The sequence below is a fragment of the Coffea eugenioides genome, chromosome 11 (genome assembly GCF_003713205.1).
Source record: "Coffea eugenioides isolate CCC68of chromosome 11, Ceug_1.0, whole genome shotgun sequence".
Lineage (NCBI taxonomy): Eukaryota > Viridiplantae > Streptophyta > Magnoliopsida > Gentianales > Rubiaceae > Coffea > Coffea eugenioides.
Window position 1 is genome coordinate 44,595,663 of NC_040045.1, and position 19,511 is coordinate 44,615,173.

Here is a 19,511-nt window from a genome sequence, read left to right on the forward strand (position 1 = left end):
CCATATCATTGGAGTTAGATTCTTAAAACTTCTTTTCCTGTGTGCTTGAAACAACAGTCTCCTTTTCTTACTCTTAGGTGTAGCGTATTCCCTTAGCTTCTACCCATTTTTTTAATCTTATGGCTGGCCAAAAAAATTAAGGTAACTGAAATTGATCCTCACTTCCCATGTAGGCAGCAATAACTTGCTCCCAAAATCAGAAACTTTTGGAAGGCTTTAAGGTGAAATTACGGAGGTCCAAATTTGGAAACTTACTGAAAAGACGTTTGAAGGATGGATTGACGTATGTGTTAATCCTTAACTGAATCGAACTTTGTCTTGTCTATATGTTACTCCTATTGGAGGTCGACGAATTAAACAAGGTACCAAATTGGAATCCTTAACTAAGTCGAACTTTCCCTCTTCGTCAAAATCTTTCGTCTACATATTATTGAATTGGAGGTCGACCAACTAAGCAAGGTGCGACTTTGATCTCTTGCTTCTTTTGTTAATCATCTACTTTTATCTCCAACGCCTGGTTTATATATTGGTTTGTACTGTAGTACTAAACGATATGGGTATGCCTAAACTGAAGATAGAAGGGGCATGGGGTGGGGGTGCGGTATTGGAACTGGAATTAGAAGAATGGACGGTGGCCATGTTGAGAGAAGTAGTTGCAAAGCGATCTGGCTGCTCCGGAGGGCCTCAGACTGTAAATTTAATAGCCGCTGGCAAAGTCTTGAAAGATGGCGATGGCACTGTAAAGCTCAGCCAGTTGGGTCTCGAGAACAATTCCAAGATTTTGGCGTCAAGGGCCTGTGCTGATCAAGGCAAACTGAAACAAGAATTCTTGGCTGAAGAAGAGCGCTCCAAGCGACTCTCCAGTTTGCTGCGACTTCCTTGGCCCGGAGACATACTGATGGATCATTACCTGTTGAAAACTTCAACTTGGAGTTGGAGCTCCAAAATCAGAGCAGGCAGAAAGTTCAGCTGGGCACTGAGACCTACCACGAGTAATAATGATGGGACTCATGTTGCACACCAATGCTAAGCAGTTGATCACAAGAGAGAAGTATAGAGGTGCTGAATAAGGGTGAGGAGGCATTCTCCCTGTGCGATCCAAAGGCCATTGAGCTGGTTGACAATGTATCCATTCTACAAATAGACACTGTATGGTGCTATTTCATGCTCCGCGATATCAGCTGGCTTGCAGTTGCTAGGCGACGCCTTGCAAAAGCCAGAGAGGGGCTTGAGCGTCCATTCGTATGAGACTCCTCCAGGAAGGAGCACGATGTCCCTAGCTTCCTTTGTGCCTTAGGCTGGAGCTGTTGGAAGGAATAGTAGCATATCATAGTGGGCAGTTTGAAAATTGTAGGAGGGCCTTGAGTGCTGCTCAGATGAAATTTTTTCAGCTTCAAAGTGCCTGATGAAGCCTTGTCAATTCTCGCGGGCATGGGACACAAAGAAGGGAATGCTAAGAGGGCTCTTCGTACGAGTAACCTGGATGTGGAGAGCGCTGTTGATTTTCTCGTTGAGGAAAGAGAAAGTAAGATAAAGAATCTCAAGAAGGACCCGCTGCATCTAGTAGAGATTTTGCAGAAGAAGCGATATGGAATGACACCACTTGGGAAAGCTGTGGATCTTCAGAAATTGGTTGAATTGCAGAGAGCTTGCCGTGGAAGCCTTGCGAAGAAACGAAATGACACTCAAAAGTCTCTGGATGACTTGACAGATCAAGAAGCAAATGCTGCCATACAGGTTGCTATCGAACTTGGGAAGAGCAAAAGACGGAGAACAGAAGAAGCTGCAACGGTTGGACGACCCAATGAAGATGTTGCTGCAACCACGGGTGTTGGTACCCAAGGTTTAGGTTCTGTTGCTAATCATGCTGGAAATCCTTCAAGTCAAAAGGACGATATGCGGGATGAGGAGATGGAAGCATGGTTCAAAGTCGCGGTCGCGGTCGCGGTCGCGGCTTGGAACGTTCCACATCGATCTCGGCATATCGGTCACGGTCTCGGTGAGACACAAATTTTAAAGAATTTAATATTCTAAAAATTGTTAATAATATAAAAAAAGTATGTTAAACAAAAATAATAAAAAATAGCCAAAGAAATGGCCGAATCAATCCGTCGCGGTGTAACTCGGCCGATTTCTCGTCTTGACTCGGGATAACTCGGAGTGACTCGGCCGAGTCAATCCGTTGCGGTGACGTCTCGGCCGATTTCTCGGCGAGATGAGTATCTCGGTCTCGATTCGTCGCGGTCTCGTCTCGGACTAGGCCGAGACGGTGACGACTCGGCCGAATCGTCTCGGTCTCGGCCGAGTCTTCGAACCATGGATGGAAGCTGAACTTATCCGTGAATTGAGAGGTAAAGATGCATTCTCAGACTATTATGACATCGATGTTTCAAAAGAAGGTGAAGCTATTAACGAATATTTCACTCTATAGATAACAAATGTTAGAAAATTTCCATCTCCAGCAGATGAATAGTGTTTCTAGACAATTTTTTTTAAAAAAAATTATTGGTCAAGTATTGTGCTAAGATTGTTGCAGGAGTTTGCTAATCAAGGATTATGATGTATATACTGAGAAATTATATAAATGCACATAACTGGTGACAGTCATACATGATACGTCTTTCTTCTTCTTCTTTTTTGGTTTTTTTTTTTCAAATTTTTTCTTTGATTTTGTTCATCTGCTTCAATACTCTTTCTAGCAACCTACCTAATAGATTTTTCTTCTCAAGCCAGACGCAGGCATAAAAATCAGAAATCATCCAGTCCTTATTGGAGACCTTGCTGTTGTAGATTACCATTTTGTGATGTAAAATTTAACAGCATTTAACCTTTCGACCATATTCAGCTCTAAGACCATCTGTATCAGTTGATCATGCAATGAAATTAAATACAATTCTGTTTTGGCAACCCCTGAAGACCAGCACGACCAAAAAAACCCAAAAAAGGGAATTTTTTTTTTTTTTGTGGGGTTGGGGGGGGGAAGAATTATTGCCTTTAGCTAATCCATTCGTTCGGAAGTGGAAGTTCTGTGTTAATTCATACCAGACTACAACCTTTAGAAGAAAACTGGGAAGGAAATGAAATCAAATTTCCGTGGTTTTTAATTACCATTTGTTTCCTCAAAAAAATCTACAATTTAAGTGGTTGTGAGTGAAAATGGTAACTCTATACAACATCAACCATAAACCAGAAAAAGAACAAGATGAAGATAGCCTCGCCCCATATTCTCTGTTCCTCGTGTACATTCAAACGCACCTTTCTCATCTCGCCTGCCTAAAGCTGGAGCATTCTTCCCCAGTTGTCAATTGTAATTGATGATTGTCAACCTCAGCTGGATCATATTGTTATTGATGATTGTCAGCCTCAGTTGGATCATCAACATGGTGGATTCTCTTTACAGAGAATTTTTTCTTGAAGAACCTTATTAGTTGTATAATAAGAAGAACAGCCATGTACAGCAGGGATACCAAAAAAAGCAGCCCAATTGCTAACTGAATCAGAAGCGAAAGCCATTTAAACAATTTCCTCAAAATCATGCTTGTTTACATAACAAGAAAGGCTGAGGATAAAGGAGGAATTAAACTACTCGATATTTTCCTTCCCTAGAAAAACAATTTCTTCGGCCCTTACCTCATCTTGCCTTTCAAATTCTTGGTTGTAGAGGAAGGGAGGGGATGATCATGAGGTTGAGGAAGACAACAACCCTAACATAGCCGTAGAAAAGAATTTAAGAAATATAGAATCAAATTTGTTTCTGCAGAATTGGTTCTTATGGTTGGCAAAATTAGGTTTGGTTACAGAAGATAAGTTTGCTTTTGCATTGATTACTGGAATAAATTTTTTTTTATTGATAATTTTTTATTTTTTTTCATTGACAATTTAGATTGAAAAGGTGCAAAACAATGGACATAGTTTGCTCCGGAAAAACAGGGACGACAAGTATAGAGTTACTAGTGCAAAAGGACCAGATTTCAGAAATTGTACCTCTTATTGGATTAAAAGCTTTGATAAATTCGACTATAGCTGATTTAGACCTCCTTTATATCTCATTAAAAAAAAATCGGAATTTACACTAGAAATAGCAATTAGAGTGTAACAAAATTGATAAAAAGGACCCATTTGGGTTTTGACATACACCTAAGTCAGATTCGAAAGGATGCTACTTTTTTTTTGTCAAATTTCGAAAGGATTCGAAAGGATGCTACTTGGGTATATAAATCAGAGGACATTCCATGAGGTACCCTACGTTCCTGAACTTGTGAATCCTTCTTCACTGTATCAGGTGATTAACTGACAGTCATAAAGCTACAAGGGGTCGATGTACTAGACATCAGTCCCATAGTGTACTTGGAGGATTTGTGACTTGTGATTTCTTACATATGCCAGCCCTTGTGGAAAAGTGTTAAAGAGATAATGAAAGCTATCAGACCAATAACTCAAACAGCAAGCTACAAAGCCAGCAACAAGAATGTAATCCATGATAATGAACAAGAAAGCATGTATCCCAAGAAAGATAACAGAACGAGGAAACAAAAAGTGGTAAACCAGTGGCCATCATATCATGTCTGTGTCATCCTTCTTTAGTTGTGAGAATACAGAAATTGCATCTACAATGAAGCGAAGCTGCTTTCAGTTGACCAGTTTGTATCAGATCCAACATGTAGAGCGCCAAATAACAGGACAGAGTCCGGGTGCTGAGAAGGAAAAAATCAAAAAACAAATTCCCCTTTCACGGATCGTTCACTCATTCTAGCTTTTAAGTGATGATTAAAACTGTCAGTTAGGATGCTCTAATTTGATTTGTAGCCTCCCTCATCAACTTCCAAATATCAACATTACATCCAAAAAAATCCTACAGAGAAATCCAAATACTTCAGTTCTTAACCACATCGATCGCCCAATTAACTGGCAAATCTCTGATAATTTGAAGACAATCACAACCCTGGTCGGCTCTTATCTAGTATTTCTTCCCAATCTATAAAACGCTCCAGCAACTCTTTTTCTTTGATAACTAAGCAATCAGGACTCTTCCCAAACCAGTCATACCGCCGCTTGGCAACATAATCATAGACAACATCCCTTAACGGGGTTGGGACAATTGTCAGAGAGCTTAATGCAGAATAAGGTAATGGCAAGTAAGACACAACCCTCAGTGCAGCTGCCAGAACAATAACAGAAATTAGGCAAATTGTTACACAATCAATAAAATACAGCAAATGTAATCATATGCTCAGTCTTGTCTTGGCATGCAGGATAACAACCAGAACTGAGAGTTTCTTACAATAGCTCCTGCATAATCGAGGTTGAATGCAAAGGAAAGCAACAAAAACAGTATGCTCACATCCACGTTGGCCCACTATCAGATTCTATACTATTCTCTCAACCTACTTAACTTCTAGCTATAAAACTAATCTGTTGACTTCAGTGAACGAAAATTTCACCATTAGCCCTAAAATCAGAAAAGGTCATCAGGAAAGCATTCTAGGAAAGAAGACTAGTAAAAGGTACAAACAGCAAGTAGAACACAAAATAGCTGCATACTAAACACGAGAATGTATTATCCAAAACATAATCTGTAGTTCAATTAAAAAGTAACGCCATCCCAATCAGAGGAGCTTGTAATCGACTGACCTCTTTCCCTTCTTACTCTCCCTCTTAACATCCACACTTCAGGTGTAATCAGATTCCAGAAACATAAACATGAATCCCTTAGGCAGCTGATTGTTCCAAGAAGCTGAATATGATCAACAGTGCAAGATAACTTGGAAAATCCATCTACTTTTCAAGGTGTGCAATTCCTCACCAGAGGCAGGAAAGGTTACATTCTACTTTTGATCTGAGATCTGAATTCTTTATCCTCATTCATCTATTTGACAGTTCGAATCTAATTTGCACAAAATTTTCAGTAGCAAACGATATATACAACTCACTGATATTTCTTCTTTTTGGCTTTGAAAGCATAACCAAAGCCAATTATAGTACCAAAAGTAAGCCTGCAGCTACATGAAGCAAGATGACATAATCTTATAGCACAAATTTTATCACCATATGTATGGATCTTCCAACTAAACACTTTTCCACAGTTTAATATTTCATTTAAGATTTCATCTTGAGAAGCCTTAAGAGCAATATAGTCTAAAATATGTTCCATCAGGCCTATAACCAATAGAATTTCTGTCCAAGATAATGAGATACCAAAACCCAAATTAAAACCAAGAAGTGATGGAAACAAAGTGGAGTGAAATTTTATGAGCGAGAGAGAGTTCTAACCAGTGGAGCCTTGGTGGTAAAGACCTGGACCTTCAATGAACAGAAAACGGCGCAGAACATCATCTCTATCAACCCCACATCCTCTCATGTATGGTTCTGCAGCTTTAGATTGAAGACAACAGAATTTGATCTTTTTGTCCTTGTCAGCTTCAATCACCCACTTCACCCCTTCAATTAAAACGACAACATCAACATATATCCTCAGCATTCACAAGAATTCCTACCTACTTTGCTATAAATTCAAATCGAATGCCCCTTAGAACATTGTCCCTTTTGAAGTTTTCTATTATTCTTGGTTCTAAAATCTCGTTCACTCACCATATAATATCCTCACACAAGAAATGTGCCACTAATCTCAATCACATTAAACAAATTAATTTACTTAATTTTGGGCAGATAGCAGGAACAAACATTGCATCTTCTTCTTGGTAACTAGAAATTGTACCATTATTCAACAAAATTATCCATTTCCCCCTAATCATGGAACATTTTATGTAAGGAATCATAATGCTCAAATGGACATCATTTCGTTGACATATTCTCTTTATTTTTTTTAAGGTAAACAGTCTACTCAAATGTAACTCACGCTGAAACATTTTCAGTTTCCCATCATGAAAACCAATTCTATAATCTCAAAATATGGGCTATCCTTGCTCTCTCTCTCTCTCTCTCTCTCTCTCTCTCTCTCTCTCTCTCTCTCTCTCCATTTTGCCCAATCAAACCAAAAGTTTAACGAGTCACGTATTATTCTACAATTTTTTTCTTGAATTTATATACAAAATTCACACACACACACAAAACAAAATACAAATGCAAGCATACAGTAGATTATAGGTACCTCTGTGGCAGAGGTGGCAAACGCCGTCGTACACGACGACGCCAGGCTGAAGAAGAGTGGGCTCCGTCTCGACCGTAGCAGCGGAAGCCGGAGGATTGTGGAGGAGTAAATCATCAGCCGCCACGTCAGCAGCTGCACCAAAAGCTAACGGCGGCGGGGGCGACGTTTTTGTTGAGAAATGCAAGCTGGCAAAGTTTCCCCGAACTGCTCTTAATGCTCCTAAACCACTTCTAAGCGTCATCACCGTCTTCATTTTCCAACTTTCTGGTCTGTAGAAAAAATAGGCTCTTTTTAAAAAAAAAAAATTGGGAAATTTATTTATGTTTGCTTTTATATTTCCATTTTGAATTCCACTTGTGCTTCTGTTTTTGGTTCCTTCAGCTCCAAGTCGGCTTTGATTCGATGGGGTTGAGTTTGTAACAGTTTGACGGCACGATGTCGTTTAGGGGAATTGTTCTGCAGCAGGTCCACAACAACAATTTTGGCAAAATCCCTTTGCAGAGCGCGACCGACTCAAGTGCGAGGCATGCGGGGCATGTAGAATGGAAGGTCCTGATTCAAAGTTGCTGAGAATGAACGGTCCTGATTGATATTTGTGTAAATCGTCAAACCAATCGCAAGATGACGTCGTACACAGCGTGTGTGCAAGATTATTCGCAGTATGGAGCGATGTTGTACATTGTTCCGAGAGCTTACAATAAGCGTGCATGGTGACTTAAGGACCAGTAGATTTCTTTGAAGAACATGGTACAAATTCATTTCTCTTGAACAATAATTCAAGTGGCACTCAAAATGGTTTTATCTTAGAACATCTCATATACCAAAAAGAAAGCAATTTGAATAGCATGGAAGTAATAGAGCACTGTCTTCAATTGCAAGAGGTTGCCTGAAGGGATTTAACTGGATCTGCAAATTACAGAGGAGCTTCAATCCAAAACGTTATGGGGATAACAGAGGTGTAAGGTTCAAATTTAAGTTGAAGTACTGACAGGAATGCTGGGAGGTGAGCCAGTTATGCTGCTGATGCAACGAGTTGCCAAAAGTGAAGCTTCTTCACAGAAATCAGAGAAAACTGCTGGGACTTTGATCTCCTTTATCAGTTCCTGCAGGACAACAACATTCAGTACTGTTCTAGACTAGTTTTAACTAGTTAAAGCAGGCTAAGCTAATGGAAGAGGTAGGAGCATATGTTCTCCCCAGCACTCTCTGTCTGTTAGCCATTCATGCTAGTAGAGAAAAATCACTTACAATAGTTGGCAACCAGCTCTTGTAAGCAGCGATACCAGCATTTGGCGCTATAATCAAATCAGGAAAAGAATCCTGCTATTGAACAAACCCGTCAAAACACAGTACAGCTGCAAAGGAAGTACACCTCTTCTACATAAATTTTTTTATCTAGAGAACCTTCATCAATTCTGTGTAAACGTCATGGTAACAACCAGCATGAAGCTGTAACGTGACTGAACAAGATCTATCCGACAATGGCTTAACAAAGTGGATATCTGATTTGCATTCACAGTCTCTATCTGTGCATTGAGCATAACTGCAGATGTCAATTCTCTCACCATCCCTAAGGTGCATATGAATAATGACATCAGTGTGACTGGAAATCAATTTCAGAACAGAAATTGCCAATAAAGAAGAGCATGGCAAAACAAAAAGGCAACAGTTATTAACCTTAGTAGCTTAGTTAAAGATGTTTGGGACACATTTCCCAGTATGAGATCTGAACAAAGCATCTGTTTAAATCACTCAACTTTAACTTTTTAGATTAAACAGACCTCCAGCTAATCCAGGCCAAACAAAGAAAGGATGATGTCATTTAGTTTGAGATAACTGCTGTTTTTCCTGCTTGTATCTTCCACACTTCAATCAACCAGCGACCTCCGTCAAATTCCCAGCCTTTTCACTTAGACTGGACCTCACACCTCTTTTATGGCTAGAATTAACCAGGAGTCAATAAAACTACAAGATTGAGATTCACCAGAACCAGAGCACTAAACAAAGTGGTGCTGAGCACAAGTGTCACCAATCAACTACTACCATATAGTGCAGATACAAGTACAATAAAACTTACACATTACAATGAGTAACCAACCTTTCTTGTGGAATTGCAGGCCCAACAAAGTCTATACGCACTCCTGCTCCAGGGAAAAGAGCAATTAGTTCACCAAAGGCCCCAAGTTGATGTAGCTCTTTCTCTGGCCCTTTCATATTTAATTCATTAAGTAAAAGTGAGATTTAGGAAGTGATGGGCTCCAAAAGACCAAAAATCAAAGAAGAACATCCCTTGCTAGTACACTTCATATCAGCATGCTATAAAATTGGCTATGATGAAGTCATCCTGAAAATTTCCAAAAATAATTTGAGGGAATACAGAGGCATGGCTTGATTAATTTTGAGGATTTCAAGTAGATCAAAGTTGTTTCATGTTTTCCATATGCATTACATTTGGCTACGCTTAGAGATATTCTATCACTCTCTATCCAGGAACATTTCTAGAACTTGATAAATCTTTGCACTAAAGGCCAATGAATATCTAATGAGGAACTTCACCAACTAAGTTATGATCCACAGCTTTACTTCACAAATCAATTGGAAATCAAGTAACGATAACATGGCTTAAACAGAAAATGCAGTATCAACTTTAGCATAGTAGAAGCCCTTAAAAAAAAACCCAGAAATGTTGTTTTCAATTGTTAGACTGATTAAATATATATCTGAAAGGAGAAGATACCTAGGTAATGTATACAAAACTTCTCGCCAACTCTATCATCCAAGCTTCTTGACATTACAACATGATTAGCCCAATATAATGTCAGCGGCTGCAACAAAGAAAAGGGGAATAGCAGCTCTTACACCCAAACTTGATTGAGACCCAAAAAAGAGTAACACGTCCTACTCCGACATGATTACATGATTATTATAGTTCCAAAACCTTGAATAATGAAACAGGTTCTTACATATGTAGTTAAACCAATCATTTGTCCTGTTCAATGCAGTTGTGTGAGAATAACTGCAGAAAACATACCCAATGAAGAAGCAAAGGAACAGGAGAATAAAGCGGGAGGCACCTCCATTCATAGTAGTCCTTCCAACAAGTAATTTGTTTCGGTATAGGGGATGGCGGCCCTAAAATTTTATCCCTCGGTAAGTTAACTTAAAGGAATATCAAACTTTAGAAAGAAGAATATTCACTAAAGACAAATGGATAATACCTTTACAAGGACATAATGAGCCTGAAAGACTCCAACCTTCAATTGGTCTACCAAGAAAATGAAATACGTTTGTCAGAAAACACTTGCAACTAAAACAATTCAAGATCTCACCATTAAGCATACACTTATGTGTCTTACCATCTCAAATCTTGCATACAGTACATATGCAGAGACACACTTAGAATAACATTATGAGTTCTATATTTTTTGTTCCCCAAAGTTCATAGGGTAAATGTCTGAAATTATTAAATACTAGTAAGGCCAATGCTGTAACTTGCATTCGTATTTCTTTACCTAGTCATTTTATATCATTGGGAAATGAATGAGGGCAAAATCCAGTTATCCCCAAACAATGTTCAGCTCACGACGAACATTTTACTGGATACTGTGGTTCAGAAAAAAAGTGTGATAACAAGTTTGAATGCATCTCGCCACCAACTTCCTAACAGAGCCAAAATATTGCATGTGCAATTGAAATTAATGTGGACAAATTTTCACAATAAAAGAAACAGTGATATGAGTTGCATCCAGAATTTCATCATCCCTTAAAAACAAACCATAAGAAGGAAAAGAAAAAAGTCACCCCTGAAGATGAAAAGCCAACATTAAGACGGCAAAACACCTTGTGGAACATTGAGAATTAGTTAACGCCCCGCATCTACATTCATACATCCACATTCCCGAACAATGAACTCCACGTTTCATCAAGAAAGAGCATCGAGTTTCACATCTTTCGCGTACCTGCTAAAATTCAAGTACTCCCTTAAACCAGAGCACAAAATCTTTACAGGATTGATCAACACCCCCAGAAAATCTGAAATATCATTAATTACCTGAACAGTTGCTTCTCGAGTAAAACTGAAAGGAAAATCATTCAAAATATCAGCACGCTTCATTTGCTGTTCTAACCTTTCACACTCTACTTTATGGACACTCCGGTGTGCAACCTGAACTAGCAAACAATGTCCGGCACTTCAAAAAACAGTACTTACGATATTTTCTTCAACAACAGTCGTTACTTCTATTCATTTTTTTTGTTTTGGCGGCAGGGGGCTAGAAAATTCCTATTGATCTTAGTTCTTGAAATTAATCATTATGAGCTCCGTTGGATCAGGTCAAACATGTCAAAAATTCAAACTCTTTGCAAAAAGATATCATCTTGGTTTGATTTTCCACCGTCAATTTTATTGTACTGTAAAACGAATAACTAAAAACAGAAAAGGGAAAGAAAGTGCAAAAAGTAATCATTTTTCCCATCGATTATACTAGTCACTCAAATTTAGCTAGAAAACAACACGCAAATGCGACAGATAACAGATACATGCTTCAAACAAATCCCCCTGCTCCCTCCCCACTGCTTAAAGTCTTGCACCTCCCCTGCTGAAAAAAAAATTTAATTAAAAAAAAAGAAGAGAAATGCTTCAAACAACAGCAGTTTTCTCTTTCCGAAAGAAACCAAAAAAAAAAAAAAAAAATCAGTTTCCAGCTTATTTTCTTTTCTGAAAAATTTGGACAGGAGTTCTTGTATATAAGCAAAAGGACCTGGTGAGAGATGGAGCAATAGGCAACGGCTTGGCAGCGGCCACACCGCCTAGTAGGAGGGCCCGAGCACGGGCTGCGACTTCCTTTTCCGGCGCACTCCATCGCTCACGAGGAGTAGCAATAACCGCCGTTGAGTTCCGTTTCTGACTGTTCTTATAGTAGTCTCGGAACGATGGCGTTTGTTTTGGAGGGACATGAAAGCAACAAGATAAACTTTGAGGACCTCAGTGGGATTAGGTATATAGTTGAGGGTAAATCTGAAATAATTCAGAAACTAAATCTCAGGACCTTTGTTTTGGAAATTAATTGAACCATTCTTTTAAAGAGATTAGTGGACTGGACACACGCTATGTGTGTACATATTTTTTTTTTTAAAAAAAAAAAACAAATAATAAAAAAATAAAATAAAAAATTAATTAAAGAGATTTTTATAAGTTGATACAATGTTTATTAATGAATTAATTAATCAGTTAATTGAGGGGAGTGTAAGATAAGTAGGATATTTGAAAAGTTTTTTTCTTTTATATCACACCCTCAAATTAAAATGCACACCAAGATGCCAAACAATCAAATTAAATTCATACCAAGATACCAAACAATCTACACGCTCGCTTCTCATTCAATCTACAAATCAATGCCCCAATAAGCAAATTGTTTCGATTGCGTCACTGCAATGAGCAATTGTCCAATGCTGATTGACTATTTTAGGACTAGTCCTGTGGTGCTTGATTTTGTGATCAGAAGATGCTGCCTGCTTTGTCCATGAGATAATTCTTTTTGCTGTTTACTGCAGTTTTCTGCCACAAGCATTTCAAATCAAACAGAAACATACGCTTACTAGTCTCGAACAAAGAACTTCAATGGGATCCATAGAGAAAATTGAAATAAAAACAGTGGCTAAAATACATAAAGATGGGTTCGGATTTTAAACATTCTGAATACTCAAAAAACTCTCTCAACAAGCATTTAAAACTCCACTTGCAACTAATAAACTTTTGGAACTCAAAATTGTAGCAGACAGTTGAAAAAGCCTCAACTCTGCTGTGGCATTGATTCCCCCAGACAATCTCCAGAGCCTCGTGCATCTTGATCCAAAGTCCAAATGTTGGGAGATAACACGCCAAATTCATACAATTCCCAGAAGACAGTAACGACCCGTGCAGCATCAAAGGTAAGATAGCGCTCTACACCATCTCTGGCATGGTTAAGACGTTCCTGCAAGAGAACCGATATGAATCGCTCAACAAAATCAATCAAAACAGAAGAAGGAAGGGAGACTCGTCAACCCAACTCCAATGCTTATGCCAATAAGCATTGGAAAAACCAATATATTATTATTCGAGTTGTACTCATGAAAAAACCAATATAGCCTAATTAATCCAAAAAAAGAAAGTGAACAGGTAAATTGCGATGCCAGAGCAAGAGAAACAAAAAGAGAGGTGTAGGGCTCGTGACATGTACCTTAATTTCACTAACGCCTCTGGGTTTTTCCGATGGATCTTTTGCCAGAGAACAAGTGCTTGGGTTTCAGAGAAGGAATGACTCTGTCAGCCTCTCCACGCCGAGCATCCTTGTTCCTCTTCTTTACAGATTTCTTAGCCAGCTTCACAGCCTTAACCTTTTGAGCAGAGTCCTTGAAACCCTCTCCTGGGGCCACTTCATTTGGTGGACGTGACCTTGACCGAGATCTAGACCTCAAGCGCAGCTTCTTGCTAGGTTGATCATTGTCTACATCCATGGCATCTTCTCCTCTTTCAGGTGATCTCTCCCTCTTACGACCTCTGGACTTACTACGAGCTCTATTAATCGCCAAACTAGGATCAAGTCCAAGAGATGATAACTGTCTTCCCATTCTTTCAGAAGTGAACTGTCTCTCTTTGTCAAATTTCCGGGGAACAATTGGTCGGCTTTCTGCAGTACTCTTCTTCATCCTATGCTGTTGAATGAGAAAGCTTTTCTTTTTCCTGATCTCAGCTAGGGCTTCTTGTTCTTCTGCAGTCAACTCAGCACCATCCATCTCAAAATCATCATCAGCCTCCTGTTCCTGCCGAATACCTTCCTCACGCTCCAATTCCTCAAGCCTCTGTAAAATATCAGGATCAATGAAATCATAGACATTGTGCCCATCCATAATTTCAGGCATTATATCCTCTTTCCATTCATCATTTGCAAGGATATGGTGCTTTCTTAAGCTAGCAGAGTATACACCTGCACCACCATTCTCATCCTCCAGATCCCTCTCAAGCTTCCTCTTCTCTTTCTCTGCAGCTTGGTCAGCTTTCCTAGCTTTAGCTTCCAAAACAGCCTGAGGTATGCATGCTGGCCTTTCTTTCTGGTCCCTGGGCTTTGGAATTGCAACGTGAAAACGATTCAAGCAGTCATTCAACTTCTTTGACTTCATTTTCATTTCTACTCTTTGGTTCAACAACCTTTCACAAGCTGCATTTTTAACTGCGATTACTCCCTCTTCAGTAAGGGTACTCATCGTCAACAGCACACCTTCATCATCCGTGGGTTCACCCCCTTGACCCATCACAGTCTTCATTGCTTCTGCTTTCATCTCCATGACCAACTTCATATCTTCCTCAGAAATCCCTTCAAGTGGTTGCAAGTCTGTTTTGTTGCAGACTATGATCAAAGGTTTGTTCATAAACAGCGACTTAATGCTATGAAAAAGAGCTGCTTGTTGTGCAATACTATAGCCACAAGACCCAGATATGTCCAAAAAGAATAGTACAGCAGCCCTGAGATGAGCCAGAGCTGTAATGCTGCACATTTCAATAATATTACGGTCCTCAAAGGGCCTATCCAGGATCCCAGGGGTGTCAATGACTTGATACCTTAAATACTTGAAGTCTGTGTGACCAACAAACAGAGACTTTGTCGTAAAAGCATAGGGCTGCACATCTACATCTGCTCGGGTAATTTTGTTAATAAATGAACTCTTGCCAACATTTGGGTACCCACATATCAAGATAGTCCTAGTATTTGGATCAATTGAGGGCAGTCTAGCCATGTGTTGCCTTATCTGTTCAAGATATGCTAAGCTAGGCCCTATACGCTTAATCACAGTACACATACGGCCAAGAGCAGCAACCTTCAAAGACTTGCAACGATACAAAGAATCACCATACTTCAACAATTTCACATAATCCTTGGCTATCTTACCAATTAAGTTCCTTGCAGTATTGATCTGCCCAAGAGCAAGTTTGTAATGGTCTTTGTTATAAAGGACATGGAGAAGATCACCATAAAAAGGATGAATACCATCAAGCCTAGGAAACTCCTCTATGATAGTGGACAGCTTCTCATGAAAGTTTTGTTGCGTATATTTCACTTTGCGCATGTAAAACTGGCGGATGCGAGAAATGGCATAACCCTTGTGAACAACAGTAGGTGTTTGGCGCTGTGTGCGAGAAAGGATAATATCAACAAAGTCCTTCCCCGTGGGAACAATGGTGATCTTTTTAAAGTTATACTGCACCATTCTTTCTTGAAGTATATGTCACTCTGCAAAAAAGCATATAAAAGCACTGGAAAATCAGATAATTCCGATTCTACTTTCTTCATTTTAGAAGATCAAGAAACAGATATCTTGTAGACAAGCAAAGCTCATTTGACAAGACTGTAGAGAATAACTGAATTTTCCAGCTAATTAAATAGGACAGAGTTTGTCACTTTTATTGCAAATGGAAATGGCCCGAAAAAAGATATTAAAAAGAGCATATTTTCCAATCACTTCCAATAAGAACTGATGCACATAATTAACATCAACTTACTGACTCAAATAACACTTTACCTATTTGCTTCCAGAGATGAGCCTGGTCTAAACTTACGAAACAAATACACAACAAAAGCTGTTTCAAAATTTGATGTAATTTTAAACTCAAATTGACATGCCCAAAAAAAATCAAAAGAATTTTAGTACAAAAAAGACATCCCAAAATATAGATAAATAAAAGCACCCCACATTTCTTCAAATCACCCCAGTATATTTCCAAATCTCTCTCCCCTCACCCCCCCAAAAAAAAGTATTTTTGAATTCAGAAAGGCTATGAAAGATGACCAGAGTGAGAAAAAAAAAGATCAAATATTCAATAATTCGAGCAAGACATTCCAAAAACAGAAACAGACTCAATGATGAAGCTCAAAAACCCAGTTGAAAAAACACAAATATTTCTCCAAAATCCAGAAGAAAAGGCCAAAACATATTAAACCATACCAACGAACGTAAAAGAAATTTTACCTAAGAAATATATGCTGCCAACGGCTGATTTCGGTTGTGGCGTCCAGCTAGTAATGGAGAACTGGACCCTTGGCGGTGTTCCAGACGCCGTCGGCAAGGGGTTCTGGTGTTGGCTGTGAGCTCCAAGTCAGCTTCTTTAGTAAGACTAGGGTTTTGGACGTGTACTTTAATGAAGGGTTAATTTCACATAACTCCCCTGAGGTTTTTAACAACTGCAGAAAGCTCCCCTCAATTTCTAAAACTTATACTTACCTCCCCTATTTTTACTATTTAAGTAACATTCTAGATCCAAAAGACTATACTTTTTTCCAAAATTTCTATAATGCCCTTGACTTATAATTAATAACAAAAATATAAAGGAAAAAAATGGTTTACAGTCTCTATTTCATTTATCTTTATTTCCTACCACTATTACCTACTTATCAACATCCAAATTACCATTAAATAAATACTTATTTTTATTCTAATGTTTCTCTTTTACCTAAAAATTTTCAATGCAAACTATTGTATCAACTATAAATGCTACATCATATATCCAAAAACCTAACTATAATCTTATAACAATATCAGATTTTACTTAATATACTACAATATTCAGCAATATTCCTAAATTTCAATTCCATGGGTGCCACCTTTTTAATATAAAATAATCTAAACCATCACTACTAATATCAATATCCAATATGTTCCATTGGCACAGAGTTCAAAATCAATCAAATTCTCTCTATAGTAATAATATCAATAATTGTAAATCAAAAATAGAAACACAATGCAATTATAAATATATACCAAGAATACTTTTTTTTATAATAACCATAATAGTATAACTTATATTTAGTTCCTATTCCAATTCTTATCCTTAATTTTTATTTTTTATCATTGTCACTATCTTCATCTCCATCTAATTTGATAATGAAATTAGCACTCAATTTGTCATTTGACAATTTCAATTTGCTAATACCTATCAAAAATTGGAAACAAAAATGGGCGCAAGGAAACTATTTACTAATAATGGAAAATCGAGGATTGGGAATAGATACTAAAATATATAAGTATTGGTGGTTTAATGTGTATGATGATTTTATTAGTAGCGACAGTACACATTTGTTTGATAATAATAGATAAATGAGTTTGAAAGAAAAATAGATATATGAGAAAAAAAATAGATAGCTAAATAGAAAGACTATAGTTTGAATTATTGATTAATAATCAATGAAAAATTTTTAATATTTAATAGAGTTTATCAATGAGTTGACAATTAATAAAGGGTATTATTATCTTTTTATCACAACAAAAGAGGTCTTTGTAATTATGTAAACCTCAAGGGAGTCGAGTGAAATTGTCGAAAACCTCAGGTAAGGTTTCTGAAATTATCCCTTTAATGAATAAAAGTACAATAGGGTTTTTGGCTAGCACTTAGCGGTGAGACGTCAGATTTTTGGTATAATACATTCCACACTGCATTGATTGGATAGTTTCTGGTTATACCCCTTAGTTTCTGTTATTAACACTTAAAACGTGTATTTGTTGGACATTCTCAATAAACATATCCCAGGTTTTATAATACTTATTTTTTCCCCCATGTTTTTTTTTAACAACCAACTCGTCCTCTTTGTTCGTATTATCACCAATGGATGCAAACGAGTTGAGTCAAATCAAATTTTACCTTAATCGAGTCGAGTTTTCACATAATTTTACGAAATTCGAACTCGATGAGATCAAAATGTCAAACTCGAGCTAGATTAAAAAAAATAATTATTATCATTTTATATTTTAAAAAATGAATAAAATAATAATTTTTCTTAACAAATAGTAAAATATTAGAAATATATTTGTAATTTTACTATTAAAATTATATATATATATATATATAATTGAACTCAAGCTATCTCACGAGCTAACAAGTTTAGTATTTTTGAATTCGAATTCGAGCTCGAACTCAAGCATGAGCTAGCCATTTGCGATCGGCTCACGAACGGCTTGATTCGTTTGCAGTTCTAATCACCATGTTTAGAACAACATTTTCTATGTTTATAGATCTTTTTTTTTTTAACTTGAAATGTATCTGTCTATTTGTTTTAGTTTGTTTTTATTCACAATCGGTTGAATTAATAGTTACAAAATTGCACCCACAAAGGGAAACTAACACCCCGCCCCCCTCCCCCAACCCCACTTTTGGGTCAAGTTGTGACGAGTAAGGTCGAGAATAGGTTCATCTTAAACCTTTGAGGACTAAACAAGATTGTTTTTAATATTTTAAAAAAATAATTACAAACTTTTACCTATTGACCAATATCAATATTTGATTTTCGTTGCTCTCTTTTTTGCGAAATGTGCCAATGCGTTCTTTTCTTTTCTTTTCCTATTGAATGATACACATGCTTTGAACAATTAGGTATTTATTCCACGAAGAAGTAGCTCTAATTTATACTACACCATTTCATGTTCTGAATGTCTTGAATGATTGGTATACTCTTTTCAAAAGGAAAAAATGAAGGGTACGCTACATGATCTATTGTCTCCAAATTTGTGGTAACCTTTTGACAGCTTGACTCAGATTTCATTCGCCCTACTGGTGACGAAAGAAACCGATCTAATAACTGAATGCGAGTAAAATGATTAATCAGAGTTCTGAATCTATTAACATCTATGATACAGAAGCAGGGTGCAGATGATCGAGGATAGAACTACTACTACAACTTCCAGATTTCCTTTTCCTTTAACAGCTTATAGCTTCTGCGTAACATTGGCCAAAGCATCCACAGCTCAAACTCTCAAATTGAGTGGTCTTCATCATTATTCCAAAGTGGCTCAATGCTTTTCGATTTCCGCACGGTTTCTTCAACATCAAAATAGTAGACAGACGAAGAAGAAATTAATTAAAATGGCTTTGGCATCTGGAGATTTGAAGAGCTACGATTGTGCATGTGCTGGAAATGAGTTCTCAACCACCCGTTTTCGCATTCTAAGCTATTCAAAGTCCCAAGAACATACGACATGGTTAATACCTATAATTACGTTGATCAACATTGTGGCGATGCACATCAATAACTGTCCAAAAACTCCAGCAGGGCATCAGGGCAAGTGTTGTGTTCCAATATTCTTGGGAAGATTTTCATTTGACAAGAGAACAATCGGACAAAGCGATGAGACGCAACATTCTTGTGGTCATCAATTAGTTGTATTCAACTGAAACTCCTCGTACTCTTGAAGTCATGCGTTTTAAGATTCTTTGCTGATATCCAATCTCGAAGACTGTGAGTTAAAGTGTCTTTAAATGCTCTCATTTCTCTCATTCTCAGTTGAAGCTCGGAAAGCCAGTTAAGCTTCAGTTGGCTGGGCTCCTTTCATGGAGATTGTTCCATTCTGCCAGTATGATAATAAGATAGTAATAAAA

The 19,511-nt window shown here is 37.8% G+C and overlaps 3 protein-coding genes and 1 pseudogene across 6 annotated transcripts; 1 reads left to right on the forward strand and 3 right to left on the reverse strand.

The window, feature by feature from the left end:
* The first annotated feature begins 553 nt into the window (after positions 1-553).
* Positions 554-2,034, forward strand: LOC113752686 (annotated as a pseudogene).
* A 2,368-nt stretch (positions 2,035-4,402) lies between these two features.
* Positions 4,403-7,653, reverse strand: LOC113751220 (uncharacterized protein YuxK). The gene is made up of 3 exons (XM_027295149.1): positions 7,109-7,653; positions 6,271-6,438; positions 4,403-5,158 (listed from the first exon to the last, which is right to left on the reverse strand). The coding sequence occupies exons 1-3, from the start codon at positions 7,359-7,361 to the stop codon at positions 4,935-4,937; spliced, it is 645 nt and encodes a 214-aa protein (XP_027150950.1). The 5' UTR covers positions 7,362-7,653; the 3' UTR covers positions 4,403-4,934.
* Positions 7,654-7,818: 165 nt separating this feature from the next.
* On the reverse strand, positions 7,819-11,991 carry LOC113751175 (zinc finger MYND domain-containing protein 15). 4 transcript variants are annotated; one of them, XM_027295076.1, is made up of 11 exons: positions 11,869-11,991; positions 11,160-11,273; positions 10,949-11,067; positions 10,327-10,373; positions 10,140-10,240; positions 9,846-9,933; positions 9,207-9,315; positions 8,513-8,678; positions 8,357-8,428; positions 8,098-8,211; positions 7,819-8,014 (listed from the first exon to the last, which is right to left on the reverse strand). In XM_027295076.1, the coding sequence occupies exons 1-11, from the start codon at positions 11,968-11,970 to the stop codon at positions 7,922-7,924; spliced, it is 1,125 nt and encodes a 374-aa protein (XP_027150877.1). In that variant the 5' UTR covers positions 11,971-11,991; the 3' UTR covers positions 7,819-7,921. The 4 variants fall into 4 exon arrangements, with proteins under 4 accessions (XP_027150877.1, XP_027150878.1, XP_027150875.1 ...); XM_027295077.1 differs by having other exon boundaries at positions 9,207-9,249; positions 10,949-11,070; XM_027295074.1 differs by having other exon boundaries at positions 10,949-11,070.
* A 715-nt stretch (positions 11,992-12,706) lies between these two features.
* Positions 12,707-16,226, reverse strand: LOC113751776 (nucleolar GTP-binding protein 1-like). The gene is made up of 3 exons (XM_027295910.1): positions 16,115-16,226; positions 13,330-15,378; positions 12,707-13,083 (listed from the first exon to the last, which is right to left on the reverse strand). The coding sequence occupies exon 2, from the start codon at positions 15,353-15,355 to the stop codon at positions 13,340-13,342; it is 2,016 nt and encodes a 671-aa protein (XP_027151711.1). The 5' UTR covers positions 15,356-15,378; positions 16,115-16,226; the 3' UTR covers positions 12,707-13,083; positions 13,330-13,339.
* Between the last annotated feature and the right edge of the window lie 3,285 nt (positions 16,227-19,511).